This window comes from Rhinolophus ferrumequinum, chromosome 12 (assembly GCF_004115265.2).
Source record: "Rhinolophus ferrumequinum isolate MPI-CBG mRhiFer1 chromosome 12, mRhiFer1_v1.p, whole genome shotgun sequence".
Lineage (NCBI taxonomy): Eukaryota > Metazoa > Chordata > Mammalia > Chiroptera > Rhinolophidae > Rhinolophus > Rhinolophus ferrumequinum.
Window position 1 is genome coordinate 4,602,645 of NC_046295.1, and position 19,227 is coordinate 4,621,871.

Sequence of the window (19,227 nt, forward strand, 5' to 3'; positions counted from 1 at the left end):
TGCTGACACAGGGAGCGCAGGAAAGACCTTCCTGAGGCTGCTCCTCCTGTTGGACCAGAGGGCGAAACCTGTTGACAAGAGTCAGGGCTTGGGGCTTAGGGCCTGGTCGACCAGATTTTTAAACAGTTCAGACTGCATTCGAAGAAGCAGGGTAGACTGGGAATAATGAGTGTCACATGACAAGACAGATGGGTGCTTCATCCACACAAACTCCAGTCAGACTACCCGTCCTGTTCACACAGCGTACTGTTTCTGACTTGTTCCACTTTATTTGCTCATCACAGGCCACTCATCTCTCAAAGGAACACTATTTGGCATCACTGAATTCAACTATTTTCAAAGCCAACACCATACCTTGTCTGCCTGACAAGCACAAACCAGTGACACTTCATTCCTGCCATTTTCCTCTGTGACAAGCATGCAAGCAGATGGACTAGGGCCGGGTCTGGTGACAGCAGGTATCAGAGGGTCTGAGACTTCAGCAGTCATTCCTTTCCGACCCAGGAGGTCTGGCACGGCAAATCTCTCCCTGCTTGGTTCCATTACATTCAAAGGCCAAAAGGCACATATTAAGACAAAGGAAGAACCAGTAAAACAGAGACCAAGGATAAGCCAAATGACCAGAACCTCCAGATAAATTAAATAATCTTTATTCAAAATAAATAAGCATTCTTACTTACAGGGAAGTACAAAAGTAAACTCCCCTCCAGGCCTCTCGAAAGAAATAATTTAGAGTATTTTCATTCCCAAAAGAAAGAAAAGATTTGTAGATTATCAAAACTGAAATTTAGTAACTAATATACATTGTTTCCTTGGAAAATAAAGACTAAAGTGTCAAAGATAATTTCTGTTCATTTTAGCAAACACTCTAAATATCGCCCACATCTTTTGGCTGAAAGGCCATGTCCTGAGAAGGGGTCCTCCCCACCCTCCTGCTCTGACACTGGCTCTGTGCAGGGCTGGTCTGGGTCACCGGGACTGAGAGAACTCAGCCCCATCACACGTTTTCTGCTAACCAACGAATTTGGTTCAGCTATTCTGCAATAGGCAGGATTCTTCTTCAGCAGCAGATGACTTGGAGTAGTTTCCAGTGTTTTCCAGACTCACAATGTGCTCAGAGGGCCAACGCTGTGTCTGAAGGCTTTTACGAAAGTTTTCCATCAGCATGCTCAAGTGCCCGTTCATGGGACTCGCAGCTTTGGCTGCCACAAAGCCTGCTTCCCGTGCCCTTCACACGGGGCGACTTCCCAATCAAATGGCATTACAGACATTAGGTCAACAATGAAGAACTAAGGGCCCCAAAGTCTTTCAAATCTCCCCCTCCTTATCCCAAATATACAAATACACAAAAGAAGTCTTCTTATAAATTCAAGTTCATCATCTGAGATGTTGAAGCCTCCAGCGATTCTTCTAGCTCCAGGGCATACTGACTGTACGCTTCCAGATGTTTTCTCCAGATTTCAACTGGAAACGAGAAAGCAGCACAGCTGATGAACAGGCAGGGACAGTCTCTACCGGAAAGTGTACTGCTTAGTGGCTCAGTGCCCAGATGGGGCCTGGCCTGGGCTCACCAACGGCATTGCACCCCCACCTCTGTGAGCAGAACCAATCACCCCTTGGCACTCACTGACCTTGCTACCTCCCACAAGGGACACAACTGTCCTCGAGGCCACCCTCTGTCCAGGGGCCATGTGGCCCAAGGTCCATCTGTGTCACTCACTAGTCCGAGAACACCTCTTAGACAATGGCCAGGACTTAACCAGGCCCAGCGGAGCCGGTGCCACCGCGGCCTGACTGCGCTGCTCTCCTGGGCAGATTTTTGAATCCGTCCATGAAGACCTGGAGGACACTCAGCCCAGACTCAGACCCTCCCCGCACTCACTGTAGGGTGGCTCTTCTGCCCTGGCAGGAGCCAGGGGACCGTCTTCTGCAGAGCAGCTGGGGCCCTGTGCAGGTGGCCCGCTAGGGGCCTGGGGCCCGGGCTCTCCCGCCAGCTCCTGGCGCACGTTCTCCAGCATGGTCTTGTACGCCTGCCGCGCGGCCATTGTCAGCTCGACCATCCTGTGGAACTGGTCCTTGGGCAGAAGAGCACAGGTGACATCCCCGATCACAGAGGATAAGGGTCTCCGGACAACCACACTGGAGCCCACCCAAGAGAAGTAGGGTGCCACCATCTAGGGTGCCGCTCCGAAAGAAGAGCAGGCACCTGAGGCACCTCTGTGACGGCACTAAGCCAAGAGCTCAATTCTGAATCGCACTTCCTTCCATGCTGGGCGGGTGGCTCTGCCGGGCGCTGGCTGCGGCCAAGCCCTCTCTCCCACGTCTGCCCACAGGCAGTGCCAGTGGGCGGCAGCCCCTGCCCACTCACCTGCGCCCCAGCGTAGCTGAAGATCCCCACCACGCTGACAGGGACCGCTTTGTTCACACTGCGCCCCAGAGCTTTGCGGTTCAGAGCAAACACGAAGGGAATGTTCTGTATGCAGGCGTAATCGATGATGGTGTGCAGGGTGTCGTCCAGCCCGCCTGGCGAGGACAGAATGACAGGGAGACACGTCACATGGGGCACGGCGGGGACACCGGTCGCAAAGGACTTTTTCCTACAGATAGCAACACTCCCCAGCTACCTTCTTCACTCGTCAGTGGCCTGTGCCCCGTGTCCACAGGAGAAAGCAGGGTACTGCAGTGCAAATGCACTGTTCCTCTCAGCCATGTGGAAGGAATCACTCTCCCAAAGGACACTACGTCGCATCAATAGCTCATGTGATGCCTAACGAGTCTCAACAAATACTTACTGAATACTCACTAAATGTTCGACCACTGGTCTGCCTGCCTCACGTGTTAGCCCCTGTATCCTCACGGAAAGCCTAAAGCAGGAGGGGGGGCTACACCCCACTTACACATGGAAATCCGGAGCGGATAACTCGCTAAGAGACCTACCCCACACTGCTGGCCCCTCCACCATGACCACACGTGGGCTCAGTGCCCCTCAGCCCCCGCCCTAACTCCCAGCTGGGGGCAGCCAGGGCTGGTGAGAGCGGGGAGAGGCGTGATGAGCAGAAAGAAGGGGTGAAGGAGCTCTGCGTGCTAAGCCAGAAACGCAGCAGCACCAAAGAATTAGCACCACCAAGAGAACGACATACGGGAGTCTGTGCACCAGTAACGCACCAATCACTGGTCTGCACACATGTAAGCAGCATCCAGTCAGAACGCGTAACACAGAAATGACTCCACTCATGGCAGCACCCACAGAGTAAATCTAAACAAACAAAAGATATCTCTGCTCTTGGACATGCTCCAAAATGATGACATGTCAATTCTATGTTAGCCTACAAATTTGAAATACTGTAGCTTACTACAAATGGGATGTTTTTTCTCTTGAAACAAAAAATATGAAAAAAACACAAAAGTAAAAATAGCCTTTTGAAAAAGGGAAATATCAGGCTAGCATCATCAGACATTAACGCTGCTATAAAGCTAAAAGCACGTAAATAAGGGGATTCAGAGTGACAGAACAGAGGGTCCAGGAATGACCCAAATACATGGGGAACTTGAACGTGTGAGGAAGTACATGTTGAAGCAGTGGACAAGGGAAAACTGGGGCAGCCTCTGGAAAGATCCATGTTAGACTGAAATACATGTTACCTAAACAAATAAACAGGAAAAAAAAAAGGCACAATTAAAAAACGGTTAGTCACCTTGGAGTGGGAAGGTCAAGGACTAACATGAAACCTAGATGTGAGAAAAACGTTAAGAATAAAAAATACCAATATATACACATCTAGTCCCCGCATGGCCAAAAAAAGGTGAAAAGAAAACAGGCTACTGACAAACGAGAGAAACATTTCCACTCTTACCCAAAGGCTAACTCTCCTGTTATTAAAAAAAGGTAACACAATATAAAAAAGATGAACATCCCAAAAAACAAACGGGCAAAGAATATGAACCCACAGTTCACAGAAAACACCGCAAATCAAACATCCAAATCAAGTGCCAATACAGTCTCTTGGGGCGAGGCCAGGTGGGTCACACATACACACGTGCCCTTCAAATCTCAGTATAGAACCCACAGTGATGTTCACACAAATAAACCACATGCCAGATGCGGCCTCATTGACAGGTGTGAAGTGTGAAAACCCCTGATGTGCCATCAGTAAGGGACAGTGCAGACCTTCAGGAGCCATACAACCTGCATGTGCCAGTGTGATGGTAGGATCCCCAGCCTGAAGCTAGGAAACCAGGTCCACACGGGGTCCAGGAGGCCAGATCATACTCAGTATTCATACCTATGCACAGACTATTGGTGAAGTAAAAAAATCTGGCAACGGTGGTTTGTCTCTGAGCAGCTAGAGGGATTTGGGGGGTTTACACCTCAGAAGTAATAAAACCATGGATCCCACCCGCTGCATGGTGAGCTGTTTTCACCCAGCATCTGGAAGTGACAGCATTTGTCACACAGCTGCAGTTCTTCTGCACACAGACTGACACTAGGTGGAAATACACATCTGCATGAGAGGAAAAGATTCCCTAATACCTCACCTCCCTGGGAACTAATTACATGATTACCTCATTTTCTTTCACTAGAGGAACTTCTCAAGGGCACAACCCCCTTCCCCTCCCCCCCATGGGCACTGGAAATTCACTCTGCAGCTGGTGTGACTGGCATTACTTTTTAAGCCCCACACCCCTTAATTCACCCACCCACACTCCAGATCTACCTGAAGAATGTGGGAGGTGATGAGGAAGCAACCTGTGGGGGGCACAAACTTCAAAGAACACCACCAGTGCTGGGCCAGCAGGAATGGGAGACGGGCAGAGGTGGGCTGACGAGCGTGTTCCTCAGACACAACCAAGCTGCCAGCAGAGACTGACGCAGGCCCCTAACATCGGCCAAGCCACCGCTCAGCCCAGCGTCTCTGCCTCAGGCCCCCGCCCTGGGGCTGCCCACGCGCGGTCTCAGCAGCGTGCAGCAGGCTAACCCACCGGCTCGGCCGCCGCCGTCCTTAGAAAGGGCCGCTTGTGTTGTCGGTGCCTGGCTGCCAACAGAAGTGGGCTTTCTGGAGGGTTCCCACCACCCCATCTGAGCAGAGTGGCTACTGTGCAGACGTTGCTCGTGGGAATAGTGAGGTGTATGCTGTCACCCACTTCCTCCTGCGATTATGCGGGCTTGGTACGTGCCGGGCAGAGGGTGCCCATGTGAGTGGACCCCAGTATATACCCCGGGCACCTAGTCTCTCTCAAGATGTCCCATATACAGCACTTCACGCGCATTGTCACAGCGTGCCCTGAGTGGCTCCCTGGCTTCACCCCTCATGTCTTTCCCTGTTTGACTGCACTGCGACCTTCCACTGCAGTCAGTCCCAGCCGTGAGAGCAGCTCTACGTCCTCACGTCCTGGGAGGCCTCCGGTGCATTACGGAGTGAGGGTGGGCTTGGGGACCCAAGTCAGTGGCTTTGCTCAGACCGCCTAGTCAGTGATTAGTGAGAGCTGAAAGCAGCTCCGAGTGCCAACTCTCAAAGTTCCACGAGACAATTTAAAACAGGGAAAACACTCAACACATAAAATGCCTGAAAGCTTTAAGTTCAGAATTACGAGGTAAAAGGCCACTCTGAGCAAATGCAGTGCTTTAGCGTAATCTATAGCTGTAATACTGAATTTTAGCTTTAAAATGACTGCAAGTCATGGGCTATCTTTTCCAAAGAAGAAGAATTTATAAGACGTGTACTCAAGTTCCTTATGCCTCAAAGCAAAAAAATGCAGGAACTGATGATTACGCAATGTATTTTAAATGCACAACAAATCCTCAAGATGCCTTTTAGTAAAATCCTAACTCAGTTCTCTGGCACAGTCAGAAGAGAATACATACCCATTTTGTTTGTTGAAAGATGTAAATCCACAGAAAAACGCAAGACCAGAGCAAAAAAATATTTGAAAGCTGAGATGCAGACGCACAACCGACCTAGCCGACCTAAGCCAACAGTGGGGCAAAGCCTAGATTAGAACCAGCCTCTATACCCTAGAATTAACAACCCAGAGCTCACCACCTGTCTGCACTAGGTGGCACCTTCAGAAACAAGGTGCCGTTCAGAGGAGCGGGACTGGTGACAGCACGCCGGTGTCCAGACCCACTCTGCCCAGCCAATGCCCCTCCTGGGAGGCAGGGCGGCAGGTTCTCGGGACAGCAGGTGCTAAATCTCTTCTGGTGAGTGAGGACAAGCTCCCCAGGGGGAGGTCGAGGCCCTGCTCCCTCCCCTCACGGGAGGTGGGAGCCTTCCTTCCCCAGGGAACATGACCAGTCCCCGGGGAGTCAGAGAGACGCCCTCCCAGCAGCCCACAGTCATGCCACGGCACAGGCTCTCCCCTGGGTCCTTAGAACAGCAGCAGCACCCAAGAACTTGCCAGAAATGCAAATTCAGGGGCCCGATGGATGTGCACAAGCAGAACGCAGCTACTGGGGGACTGCTGTTCTCTTCATTTTGAGAACCACTGCCCTCCGATGCAGCTCACAGCCTTTAAATGCCAGCCCACCCCCCGATTTCCAGTCAGCGTCTAGTAGCTGGTAAGGACACACCGACGGCTGAGGAAACCTCCACCATGAGACCAAACGCAGACCACCTGGAGGAAAGAAAGGCTCCCCAGGGAGAAGGGAGCTCACGTCCCCAGAGGTACCCTACCCACGAAGCAATCTGAACTGCGACAAACATACAATCTTCAGAGAACAACAAAACTAGCACTCAGAAATGACAAATTCTACAGAAAGTTTAGAAAACAGAACCAAATGAAGGAAGTGAACAGAAGCGGAAAGTAACCCACAGGTGCAGTGCGCAGGCCCAGTTATCTGCGCGGCGGAACTCCAGCAGCTGGCAGGAGCGGCTGGAAGGGGGTTCGATGCACAGACATGAGGGTGCCGCTGCAAATGTCCCACCTCCCGGAACCCAGCCCAAGGACATTCTCCTAAGCTTCCAGAGACGAGGGAAAACACAGGGAAAAAGGTCAAGCAGCAGAAAGACTGGATTTCAAGCCCTATCTCCCAGATGTGCCCTGCACACCATTTCCGCATGAGCCACTGCGGATGTGCTCCAGCTGACAAGGGAGCGAGCAGGAGCCCAAACACCACAGCCTCGGGTGGGGATGTGAGTCTCTCTGTCCCCAGGATGACAAGCAAAAGCGCATCCGGACAAGAGAGTGAGCAGGAGATACAAAAACACACCACCTCCAACACGATGAGGGGACGTCCCCAGAACAGGGGTGCGGGGGCGCAGAGGGCCTGGAACAATCCGAGGGACGAAGCCGCAGCACACCTCGTGCACCAGGTGTCCGGGGTCCCAGCAGCTGGCCAAGCAGCAGGAGTGACTACTCCCACCCCGACGCTGCCCCAGGGCTGTGGTGGGGGCACTCACTGCCAGCACACAACCAAGTGGGCAGGTCCCCAAACTCCTCTGCTGTCCCCTTCCAACCAGGGAGCACTGCACCTGCCCCGAGATAGGATGGGTCAAGCCTGGCCGGCTGGCGATAGACAGGTCCATCAGCTGTTCTTAGGCCCCCGAGGAAGTCAGGAAACCTCAAGTGTCTTCAGATGCAACATGGCAACTGGAAAACTCAGTGTGGAATCTGGACTAAGTCACCTGCAAGTGGAATTCTACTGAGTGGAATTTTAGATCGTGGGAGGATGGAACGGGACTGGAGGAAGGAATGCGAGTGTCCAGATGCAGGTGGAGGAGTGGCGCCTGATGGCACTCGGTGCCTAACACCAACCCCTTTACTGTGCAACCTGAGACAGACGTAAAACGGACAAGCTCAGGGCCACTGCACAGAGGTCACATACAGGAGGTTCACTATCAATCGCCTCACCCACCCAGCATTTCACACCCCACAAAATAGAACCAACCTTCCGGGGTCAGTAAGATGGCCAAGTGCTCGGACAAAGCCGCACCTTGAATGAGTGGATACGGGAGTTAGTCACAGACACAACCCGAACATTTAAAATGGACGCCAGTCCAGTGCAGGGGCTGCCTGGCTGCCAGTCACAAAACCTCTGGTTATGAGGAAGCAGTGACCCTCCCTAACTCCCGAGCAATCCGGCACCGTGCCCAGCACACTGCATGACAACATACAGACTTTCCTGATTCAGAGGCCCAGAGGGGCTGCCTGGAACCGCCATGAAGACCTCAGTAAGGCATGTGGTGGGCAAATGAACTCTGGAAACAAATTACTCAATTAAAAGAAAAGGAACCAACCAAACTGCCGAGGCCTGGCTGCTGCCCGGGCATGCGGGCCATGTGCCAGAGACAACGCCACGCCATTACCTTTCGACTGTATCTTCTCACAGTTGGGAGAGATGATGACGCACTTGAGCTTTCTGAGCCTCAGGTGTTTGAGCACCTCCCTCAGCCCCAGCACAAGCCGCCGTTTGGCCTTGGCCTTGACGGGATCTTTCTGGTACATGCGGTCTTGGAAACGGACCAGCTCTTTCAGCAGATCCGTAACACAGGCGTCAACTTCTTTACTGAGCACCTGGCTGCAGTAACTGAAAGAAACATTAGACGCCATCAGCTCTCCACTGACACTGCAGTGCTGCTCCCGTCACACCTGCCGAGAGGGCCGGATGTCATGGCCCCTCTCGGGAAATCATACTGTGATGAACAATACTAATTCCAAGTGAGATTCCTGACTGACCGGGCTTAATGAAAGGTAAGGCGTGAGGAATCCTCCCCCACTGCCACCCACAAGGGACAAAAGCTCTGCACCCTGTCCTCCACCACAGCTTGCCAAGCGTCCCCCCACCTCGGCCATCCCCTGTGCACCTCTCCTCGTGAAAACACCTGGAGAGTCTGCCCTGGAAGAAAAGTGGGAGGGGAGGGGGCAGAGCTCCTAATAAATCATGCAGAGAAATGAAATCATGAAAGGGAACCGGGACATAACACGCTATCACTCACCACCCATTCCCCCAACCGAAAATCTGGATTTATGGGCACCTCGGCCATGCAGCAGCAGGACGAGAGACCTTGTGGAAACAGACTCAGTAGCCCAGACATGTGGTACGACTAGGTACCTGGTCACCTTCACAGGGGGATGAAAACACTGGGCCCAGCCTCACGGCTTTCTGGTCTGAGACATCAGGGTGGGGAACCCAGGCCCAGAGCCAGAGGGAACCCCGCCACCCCCGTCCCCACGCGCTCACTCACTCCCTGAATCTCCGGCTGTGGATCTTGGGGCAGCTGGTGTTATCAGGGGCCAGGTGGGAGGTCTCCGCCTCCTTGTGGATCTCAGCTCCCAGTGGCTCTTCTGACTTGTTCATCAACACAGGAGTGGGACACACTGACACTTCTTCTCCTCCTGGAGCTTCACAGAAAGAATAAAGTCATGGCACAGCACCTGCGGGACTCGGGCGAAGGATGCTCGAGGCGCCTTGCCGGGCAGTGTCTCCAGGGCGGCCCCACCACCACATTCAAACACTGCCAAGCACCACCGCGGGCAGCAGAGTGACAGGAATGGCTTGGGAAAAACAGAAGACCCGGCAACTTTCTGTTCTGCCCAGAAGTGCCTTCTTGACCCCAATTCAGTTATTTAATTTTTTTGTGGCAAAATATTTATAAAATTTACTACTTTAACCATTTTTAAATGTGTGGTTCAGTCAGTGGCCAAATTTATTTTTAAATTTTGAAATTTAAACTGAAATTCCTATGAGGAAGTTTTAAAAGCAGGTTTTTAGTTCTAATTTTTGTGCACTTAAACGCTTGAGACTATTCCTTTATCAAATAATCTTTAAATAAGAGCTGAACTCAAATGTCTAAACTATGAGCCTCAAGGGACACATCAGACAGGAGTCAGTAATTGCTATGGTTCCCAAAAGGTCCTTCTAGAGACTTCCAGAGTCTCTAGAAATGAGGTACCAGTTCACCAGAGAAGGAATTCAGGAGCATGTATCACACCCACCAGGACAGCACAAATGACAAAGACAATGTCTGTCGGGCTGGTCTCTCCCCACCAGTGGGCCTAACGGGTGACACACCCGGAAGCCTGTTTGGCAGGAAGGAGCCTCCAAGGCTGGACAGCAGGGGACCTGAGCCTGAGGTCACCAGGGAAATACCAGCTGGCGGCAGCACTCACATCCTCAGCAGACACTCACCACACTACATTGCCACAGCGACCCTACGTCTAATGGCCCCGAAGTGAAGCTCCCCGAACCCCCCACCCCCGTCACCTGGCATGTACATACACCCCGACGCTGTGCAGCAACGACAATCGGGAACTGCCCCCATGGGCCACAGCACACTGCTGGCCAGAGGGGCCCAAGGCTCAGCAGTGGGGCTGCAGAAGGGCAGGCCTCAGGTGGGCACGGGGACCGTGGGCTGCTCTGCTCCTGAAGCTGGTGCTGTGCTCCCTCTGTGCAAGTCCTCAAGCTCTACGCTTAGGATCCTGTACTTTCCTGAATGTGTCATTCAATAAACAGCTTACTAAACAGGTTCTTTTTATGACACTGTGTCCCATCCACTCATAGGAAAGCAGCTTTGCAGTTAGTGGGGTTAATTCTCACAGCTACTTCAAGTCGTGAGGACCCTCCAATGTCACGTAGACGGAGCTCAGGGCCCTTGTCTCCTTTCCCTCACAGACGCCAAGAAGCAGCCGCACCAGAAGCCCCACCGTCCGCGGGGACACCCTCTTCCTGTCAAGTTGGGAGTCTGAAAACTTGTGTGTCCTTGGGGCTCAACACTGACTTGCTCTGACCACAAAGGGGCCAGGGCGGGCAGAGCTCCGCAGCTCTGCGGCACCTGCTGCCCCCACTGCAGGACTCCGTCAGTAGCAGGCACCAGAACTCCGTACCTAAGGGCTCAGCCTGCTCGAGCGCCAGCTCTTCACCGCTCTCTGGGTCTTGCGCATCGTCACTGGCAAAAGCTGGGCTCACAGCATTTTCTTGGAGACGCTGCTGCTTTCTCTCCTGCCGTTCTTTCAAAATGATCTTTAAAATTGAATAAATGATTAAAACACTTAAATACTTGTAAAAATAAGCTCCTCTGTGAAACAAGCCACCCAAAATCAGGATACTGGCAGTGCACCTGTCCGTGCCCTCAGTGGCAACAGGACACCACCAACCCGGGGGGAGACCCAGGAGCGACACAACCCCCCAGGTGCACAGAGCAGGGTGCCGCAGGCTGGGCTCTGAGGCAACTGTGCAGTCAACCGTCACCTGGCCCCAAGCAAGACTCTCGGTCCCCCATCTGCGACAGACCACACGCCACAGACTGATGAGAATTACAGGAAGAAACATGTGCGACAGCCCTGATGGAACGTCTGCCAGGAAGTGTCCAAAATTCACCAACTCTGAACAGACAGATCACCTCCGGTAGGAGGAGGGTACCAGTAAATGAGAACGTAACTCCCCGCATTTCTGGTTTTCTGTCCATGTCATTGCAAAGTTTTTAAAAAACAGCTTCCCTGTCCAGTAGCTGAAGCCTCCCTACTTCGCATGCCCCACTACGTCACTTGGGGAGCGAGAGATCATTTTTCAGAAAATCACAAACACATCCGCTAGAACAGGAAACCCTCCAACCTCCCAGCTGAAAGAAGCAACACTAGGTTTTCTAGTGCCCACTTTGCAACGCAACCCCACGCACCTTCTTCAACGAGGTCGGCTTCTTGGCCTTGGGGATCTCCCTCTGCTTCCCCTTCTTTATCAGGGGGGCGCTGGAGTCCAAGGGGTTGTGTGGGGTCTTCACCTGGCTGAAATGGTGGCCCTTCTTCCCCGACGTGGCCTCTTTGGAGAGGACGGGCACTGCCCCAACTGTAACACAGGGAGGACACGTGTCTCAGGAAGGGCTCCCCAGGCCTCAGGGACCCCTCCCACAGCCCGCCTGTCCTCACAACCTTACTCATCCTCCTCAAACGGTCCCTTACACATTCTTCTGATTGGCCATTGTTGCCAGTGAAATTTAGTACCTTTTACTAGGGATCAAAAACCATTATGAAATAATTTGGGAAGAACCATCTCCCAATCCCTATAAACACATCTTCTGTTTCTCCGTAAAGTCTAACAATGTGTGATCTCATCTTCGACTGAGGATATTTCTGGTAGTTCATACTTACAACGGCCCTTTGGAGTAAGTCTCCCTCCAGCACTTTCAGTTGACGTCGCCTGTGCAGAAGTCGGCTATTGGTTTCCATATGCCTGTCTTCTATGTAGCTATCTTATAAGGCACTCATAAGAGTCTAGTAACATTTCCAGTTGCTTCTCTTGTGTTTTCCACATAGAGTCCTAAAATCCCTTATTGTGCAGTACATAACAATCCCTCCACAGTCAATACATGAGGATCACTATTCAATACTTCCATTGCGTTCTCCGGTTCTGCTTCACTTCCTACACCTTGTTCCTGCTCCCAGCACATAGTCTGTGCATACTTTCCCCTGTTCTTTCATTAGGAAAATTTCCAACAATCACCAAAGAGAGCAGTATAACAACAAAGCCCATGTACTCGCTGCCCAGCTTAAACAAGGATCAATATTTTCCCCAATGTATTTACCCACACTCCCTAAGTCTGGAATCTCAGTTACTGGTGCTTTGTCAGTCAGGTAGATATGTCCACTGTCTCACCTGGCCAATTCCCTGCTGCAGTGCAGAATGCATCCACTACGCCCTTGCCCCACACCATTTCTAGCCTTGGCTAGGGCACAGCTGCTGGTTATCTGGAAAGTTGTTCCCACATTATGGTTGAAATGTACATGTAACTGGCTTGGTTCTTGTCATCAGTTCTTGAAAAACAACCCGTACCAACCCTGCTCATATCTGCTTGCTCTCCCCATCCCTAACGCCACTCCAAGTTCAGGACCTCAGCTGTGCTCCTGCAGTTCCCGCTGCCCAGGCCCTCCAGCCCTGGTCCCTCCTGTTGGCACCCCCCGCACCCCACTAACATGGCGCCTCTCCAGTGTTACCAGTGGGCCTGGGGAAGGAGGGTCCCTTGCCAGCAGACACCCAGTAAAGGCTCTGGCCCTTTAACCACCCCCCTCCTGTCCTATGCTTCCTGCCCACCCCGGTGCTTTCCCACGTGGCCCTGCATACTATGCCTCCTGTCTCCAGGACACAGAGTATAACAAGCTTTGTTTTTTCTTGAGGTCCTCCTATATCTCCTCTTATGGCCACATCTGACTGACCATCTCATCAAAAAATACTGTGTTTCTCCGAAAATAACACCTAGCAGACAATCAGCTCTAATGCATCTTTTGGAGCAAAAATTAATATAAGACCCAGTATAATATTATATTATATTATATTATATTATATTATATTATATTATACCCAGTCTTATAGTAAAATAAGACTGGGTCTTATATTAATTAATTTTATTTTACATAAGACCGGGTCTTATATTAATTTTTGCTCCAAAAGATGCATTAGAGCTGATTGTCCGGCTAGGTCTTATTTTGGGGGAAACATGGTAAAAGCCAAAGCTAACTGCTGAGGAAAAGCTGACTTTGCCATTAGTTATCCCACAAATTACCAACTTCCACCAAAGTCCCTGGATTGGTCTGAAGACAGTAAAACACAGTAACAGCACTGCAGGCCTTTACCAAAACAGAAGATGTACTGAGAGCAGCAACTCTGAGGAGAGACTATCTAAGGGGGAAATTCGGTATACAGTATTTCCCCCTTATCCGCAGTTTTGCTTCCCGTGGTTTCAGTGACCTGGGGTCAACTGTGGTCCAAAAATGTTAAATGGAAAATTCCAGAAATACCCAATTCCTAAGTTTTAAATCGTGTGCCGTTCTGAGTAGTGTCCTAGCCATCCTTGCCCAGGACATGACTCCTCCCTATGTCCAGCATGTCCACGCCCGTGAGTCACTGAGTAGCTGTCCCAGTTATCAGATCGACTACAGCAGTAATGCAGTGTTTGTGCTCAAGTCGCGCTTAGTTTACTTAATGGATCCAAAGCACAAGCGTAGTTTACCCTTTACCGTCGGTATGTACGTACAGGCAAAAACAGTATACATAGGGTTCGGAACTACCCATGGTTTCAGGCATCCACTGGGGGTCTTAGAATATATCCTCCGTGGATAATGGGGGGCCTACTGTATATAATACTCAGACATGCAATGTATGAAACTATGGATACTGATAAGAACAAAACTACCAAAATTGTTGAAACAAGCAAGGAAGCTTAAATATAAACTGGATACAAGATGCTAACAAAAAACAATCATTATTATTAAATGAGAGGATGGCAGGGTAGTTCAGTTAAAACTAAAATCACCATCAGTTAGAGATGCTGAGTTGGGTATTTACAGGTAAAATGACGGGATATCTATGAGTTGCTGTAAAATAATTCAGAAACAAAAAAGCTTAACCATTTCCTTGGGTACCTATTTTGTTTTTTAAATAGACTACCTATTTTAAACGACTATGGTGGCAAATGTGCATATTTCTTTCTGTGATATGTCGACAATTTTACCTGTCTTGGCTCTAGGAGAAGACATTTCAGAGAGAATGACTTACAAAACTGAGCCAACACTGCTGAACTGCATCCCGTGGACAGGCAGGTAATTCATTTCTATCACCTGCAGCTTTGTAACCTGTACTGAGCACTTAAGTATCATGAAATTTTCAGATACACAATGTCATCATCCTTTAAGTAACGTTTAAAATTTTGTGCTAAAATACATGTAACATAAAATCTACTATTTTCACTGTTTGTAAGTGCACAATTCAGTGGCATCAATTACATTCACAGTGTTGGGAAACCACACTACGTACTTCCAAAACTTTTTCATGCCCCAAACTGAAAATCTGCCCCATGAAATGATAACGTCCCGTTCCCCCCGCTCCTCAACCCCTGGTAATCTCTACTCTCTTTTTAATTCACCTAGTCTAGAATATTTCATGTAGTGAAATCATACAATATTTTTCCTTGTGTGTGTGGTTAATTTCACTTAGCATAATGTTTTCAAGTTTATCGATGTTGCGTGTATCAGAATTTCCTTCTTTTTTCTTTTTAAGGCTGAATAATGGTCCATTGTGTATATAGAGCACATTTTGTTTATCCGTTCGTGTGTTGATATACATTTGGGGTTTTCCACCTTTCGGCTATTAGGAATAATGCCGCTATGAACACTGCCATACAAGTGTCTGTTCTTAATTATTTTGGATAAATACTGAGGAGTAGAATTACTTGGTCACATGGCCACTCTGTATCCAGCATTCTAAGGAACCACCAAACTGTTTTCCGAAGGCGCTGCATCACTTTACATCCTCACCAGCACTGGTTATTTTCTGTGGTTTTCCTCAGCTTCCAGAGTACAGATGAAGAACTATCTCACTGAGGTTCCGACTTGTGTTTCTCTAATGACTAATGATGATGAGCATCTTGTAGAGAAATGGTTTTCAAGTTTTTCTGTCCATTTTTTGAGTTTGCTATTGAGTTACAGCTCTTAAATATTTGGATATTATACTCTCATCAGATACATGATTTTCAAATATTTTTTTCCCCATTCTGTAAGCTGTCTTTACACATTCTTAATAATGCCCTTTGGTACATACACGTTTTTAATTGTGATGAAATCCAATTCATCTGTTTTCTCTTTTGTTGCCTGTCCTTTTGGTGTCCTGTCTAAAAATTCATTATCTAATCCAAGGTAATGAAAATTTATCTGTTTTCTTCTAAGAGTTTTATGGTCTTAGCTCTTATATTTAAGTTGTTGATCCATGTTGAGTTAATTTTTGTTTATGGTGTGAGGTAGGGGTCCAACTTCATTCTTTAGCAAGGAAATCCAGTTACCCCAGAAACATTTTTTAAGAGATTGTTCTTTGTTCTTTAAATGAACTCAGCACCCGTGTCAAAAATTTCCTGGCCACAGATATATGGGTTTAGTTTTAGACTCTCATTTCTATTATACTGGTCTATATCTATCCTTATTCCAGTACCATACTGTTTTGATTATAGCTAAATACTTTTTGATTATAAGAGAAAACAGTCACAATAGTCTATCTCAAAAAGACTTTCATTTGAGATGAAAAGATGTTTTTACCTGAGAACACGACTGGTTTGGAGGACTGCTTTGCGTTCTGGGAGTGCTGTTTCTTTTCTAGTGCTGTCAGCATTCCCCCCAAATCCAACTGTACTGGAATTTGGCTCTTCTTTCCACTACTTCTAAAATTATTCTAAAAAGTTCAAAAATTAGAAGTTTATTTATAATACTATATTTTAAAATGGTGCTTTTCATTATTTTATGACCCAAAAATCACACAATTAAAGATAAAATGAAATAGATTTAAGAGACTATTAATAAAATCTTAAAATTAAAAAAATTAATGTAATTAAAGAAAAACCCCCTCAATCCCACATTATTTGCCAGTGTCACCACCATGGTTATTTATTTCCTCTCTCTTCTTTCATAATACTGGGCTTATATTAAACCACCTACAGTTATGTCTGTATCTCCATTGTAAATAACTGTGTACATCTATAGACAAGAAACCAAGGCTTGTATAAAGTCTTTGGATACAGGAGTTTGTATGTGAGGCTAATTGGTTAGTATTATTGCCTCATTAGTCTCATTCATTCTCCAATTGCCTAAGTGAGCCAACCAACCACCATGACACACCACGGGGCTATGGCCAAAAAATTTATACAAGTCCAAATCACACCAGAAGATGAGTACTAAATTAGACGCAAAGTTTGATATAAACAAATGTTACTTCTCAACCAGCTGTGATTTGGATTTTGAGACGGTTTAAAAGGTTGTACGGGCAGGTTGTCGTATGTGCTTCAGCACCTTCACTCCTCTCTCCTGCCCACTGTTCTCTTCCCTGGTGCAAAAACCCCACTGGCTGAGGGCTCGCGTCAAAGTGTGAGCGCTAAGGGCAGCACGGGTGGACTAGAGGGACCTTCTGCCAGCGTGGAAGATGACGAAACCATAACACGGTAAAGCAAAGTTAATTCACACAAGGGTTTAGAATTTTACTTTTCACAAATGTGAAAATACTGACCCCACTCTGGAAGGCAAAAATGACAACGGACATGGCTAAGCTATTCAAAGTATGCAAGTTCTCCACCTGGAATATGAACCACAAGTTCATTCCTGAATCCACAGCAGGGCTGGGGCATAAGGACAATCATCGCTTCTGTTTGTTCTGACTATGTAACAGTGAAATTTTGGTGGCTCTCTTATTTTCTTTCTGTCAGACATTATTGCTTCACGAAGGAATTCTTGTTTCCTGAATAAACTGAACCAACGTTTTTTCCTTTAAATCAAAGTTTCATAGGTAGTATGTATTCCCCTACTTTCTGATAAAGCAGTGGTAATTACCAATAGTCTTATTACAAAAGTGACAAAGCTAAGTTTTAGCTTAAAACCACTTTTGTTTCAACATACTGGATGCCCTCATCCAATGAAGGAATAAATCAAAACAAAACTATCTGTCTCCATAGACCAAGAAGTCTGGAAAGTAGTTTTTCTCAAGAGTTTAGTTTAGCAAGAAGAGTTAGGCCTAAAGCAACTGTGGTTCAATCTAAAATTTACCTGTGGCTGCTGTTTAGATTGAAATTTCGGTGACTCTACTCTGTCTCTTCTTTCAGATGCCACTGCCAGATTGGGGAACTCCTCCGTATCCTAAGTAAACCACACACCCTTCAGCTCTTCATGAATCATGAGAATCAAATATACCCACGTAAAACCTTTTCCTTGCTCATATTTTCTATGATAAGCTCCCACAGAAGTGTTCAAAGGCGATATAAAGCAGCCCCCAAAACTATAACATACGGACTCCAGCTTAATTTCACTCTTAAAACAAATTTAAAGATAGGGTTTCCAGGCGGGAATTCCCCCCGTTGTCAGGAATTTTTTTCGCTTTCCCGTTCCCGAATCCCAAGAGAAGTTGGTCAGGAAATCAGGAAAATTGGCTCCTTGAACCCAGTAATACCCACAATGGGAAATAAACGTACTACTCCCAATGTATCTCTTAGACATTTTTTCTATTTATTGCTAGGGTTTCCAGGCAGGAATTCCCACCCGTTCTCGGGAACTTTTTTCGCTTTTCCATTCCCAAATCCCGAGAAAAGTTGGTCAGGAAATCGGGAAACTCGGCTCCTTGAACCCAGCTGGTTGGCAGTATCGGCCGTCACTTTGTGGAAACGATTCATCATGGAGAACAGAAAACAGTTTATATCTCAGAATTCGGGAACGGGAAAGCAAAAAAAATTCCTGAGAGGTGGGAATTCCTGCCTGGGAACCCTATTTAAAGATCACAGTTCTAATCTCCTGCTCCAGAAAATAAGAGCAGGGGACCCAAGGATAGGTGCACATTCAAGGGGTCCACAGAAGTGCCCCTAACCACCATGGCACAGAGTGCTCAAGCACCCATCCTTCAACTACGCTGTTCATCAGGGAAACCATCAATCCAGGTTCAGGAGATGTAAGTGTCTTATCATATTGTCATGTGTGCTGATCCCAGGCTAGAAAACAGGAAGAAAGGCAAAAGGCCTCTAAATAATGTTTAAATAACTTTAAAATGTCTTATGTGCTTCTGTCAACATTTTAAGTGTCTTGGAGACATTATGTGTGAAATAGGGGCAGAAATATGAATTATTCATTGGCCCAAACCATAATGCTCTGTCATGGTCACAGGTCTTCAAACATGGCCCTACTATTCTCAAGGGCACGTTTCAAGAGCCGTGAGAAACCCCCAGGTCTATGGGAATGCCTGGGCAGCAATGCTGAGCCTCCTGCTGGCACCAGGAGCAAGGCTGCTGAGTCTTGTACTGCAGACCCATGGGAAACATGGCTAGAACCCAGGACCGCCCCTTGGAGGAGAGGGCCATTCTTGGAGTATCACATGACAACAATTTAAAAAGTGCTTTCAAGTGCACAACATTCTCCTGACCAGGGCCCATGATGGCTCTATGGCATTCCAGCTTTCTCTCTCTAGTGAAGCACATTATAAGATTTCTGGGTAGAAACGGAGGCCCTGCAAAAGCCAGCATGCCAAAGCAAGGGAAAAACAGGTGAAGAAGATACTGAGGGGGAAATATTAGTACTGTGGTGCACAAACTAAATTTCAGTACAAGCAGTTTTGCCTCCAGAACTATTCATTCACTCCAGTGTTTACCGAACGCCTGCTACGAGACAGGCAGTGCTAGAATGAAATGAAGATGTAAAGAAAATGGATGATGATTATTCACACTAGGAAAATGGTTATTAAAGAAAACATTGAAGATTTTCACTTAGGAAACAGTATGAACCCAC

At 48.0% G+C, this 19,227-nt stretch overlaps 1 protein-coding gene across 8 annotated transcripts in view; it reads right to left on the minus strand.

The window, feature by feature from the left end:
- Positions 1–628: 628 nt before the first annotated feature.
- The window catches only part of SECISBP2 (SECIS binding protein 2), a 41,896-nt gene continuing 23,297 nt past the window's right edge, over positions 629–19,227 (minus strand). For 4 of the 8 annotated variants that reach the window (XM_033123019.1, XM_033123018.1, XM_033123016.1 and 1 more), the window contains 9 exons: positions 17,506–17,595; positions 16,012–16,144; positions 11,613–11,779; positions 10,822–10,957; positions 9,183–9,339; positions 8,304–8,524; positions 2,369–2,523; positions 1,883–2,075; positions 629–1,464 (listed from right to left, as the gene is read on the minus strand). In XM_033123019.1, coding sequence (XP_032978910.1) covers positions 1,361–1,464; positions 1,883–2,075; positions 2,369–2,523; positions 8,304–8,524; positions 9,183–9,339; positions 10,822–10,957; positions 11,613–11,779; positions 16,012–16,144; positions 17,506–17,595 — 1,356 coding nt within the window. In that variant the 3' untranslated portion in view covers positions 629–1,360. The remainder of the gene's footprint in view (positions 1,465–1,882; positions 2,076–2,368; positions 2,524–8,303; positions 8,525–9,182; positions 9,340–10,821; positions 10,958–11,612; positions 11,780–16,011; positions 16,145–17,505; positions 17,596–19,227) is intronic. The other 4 variants (XM_033123020.1, XM_033123017.1, XM_033123014.1 and 1 more) reach the window with 3 other exon arrangements.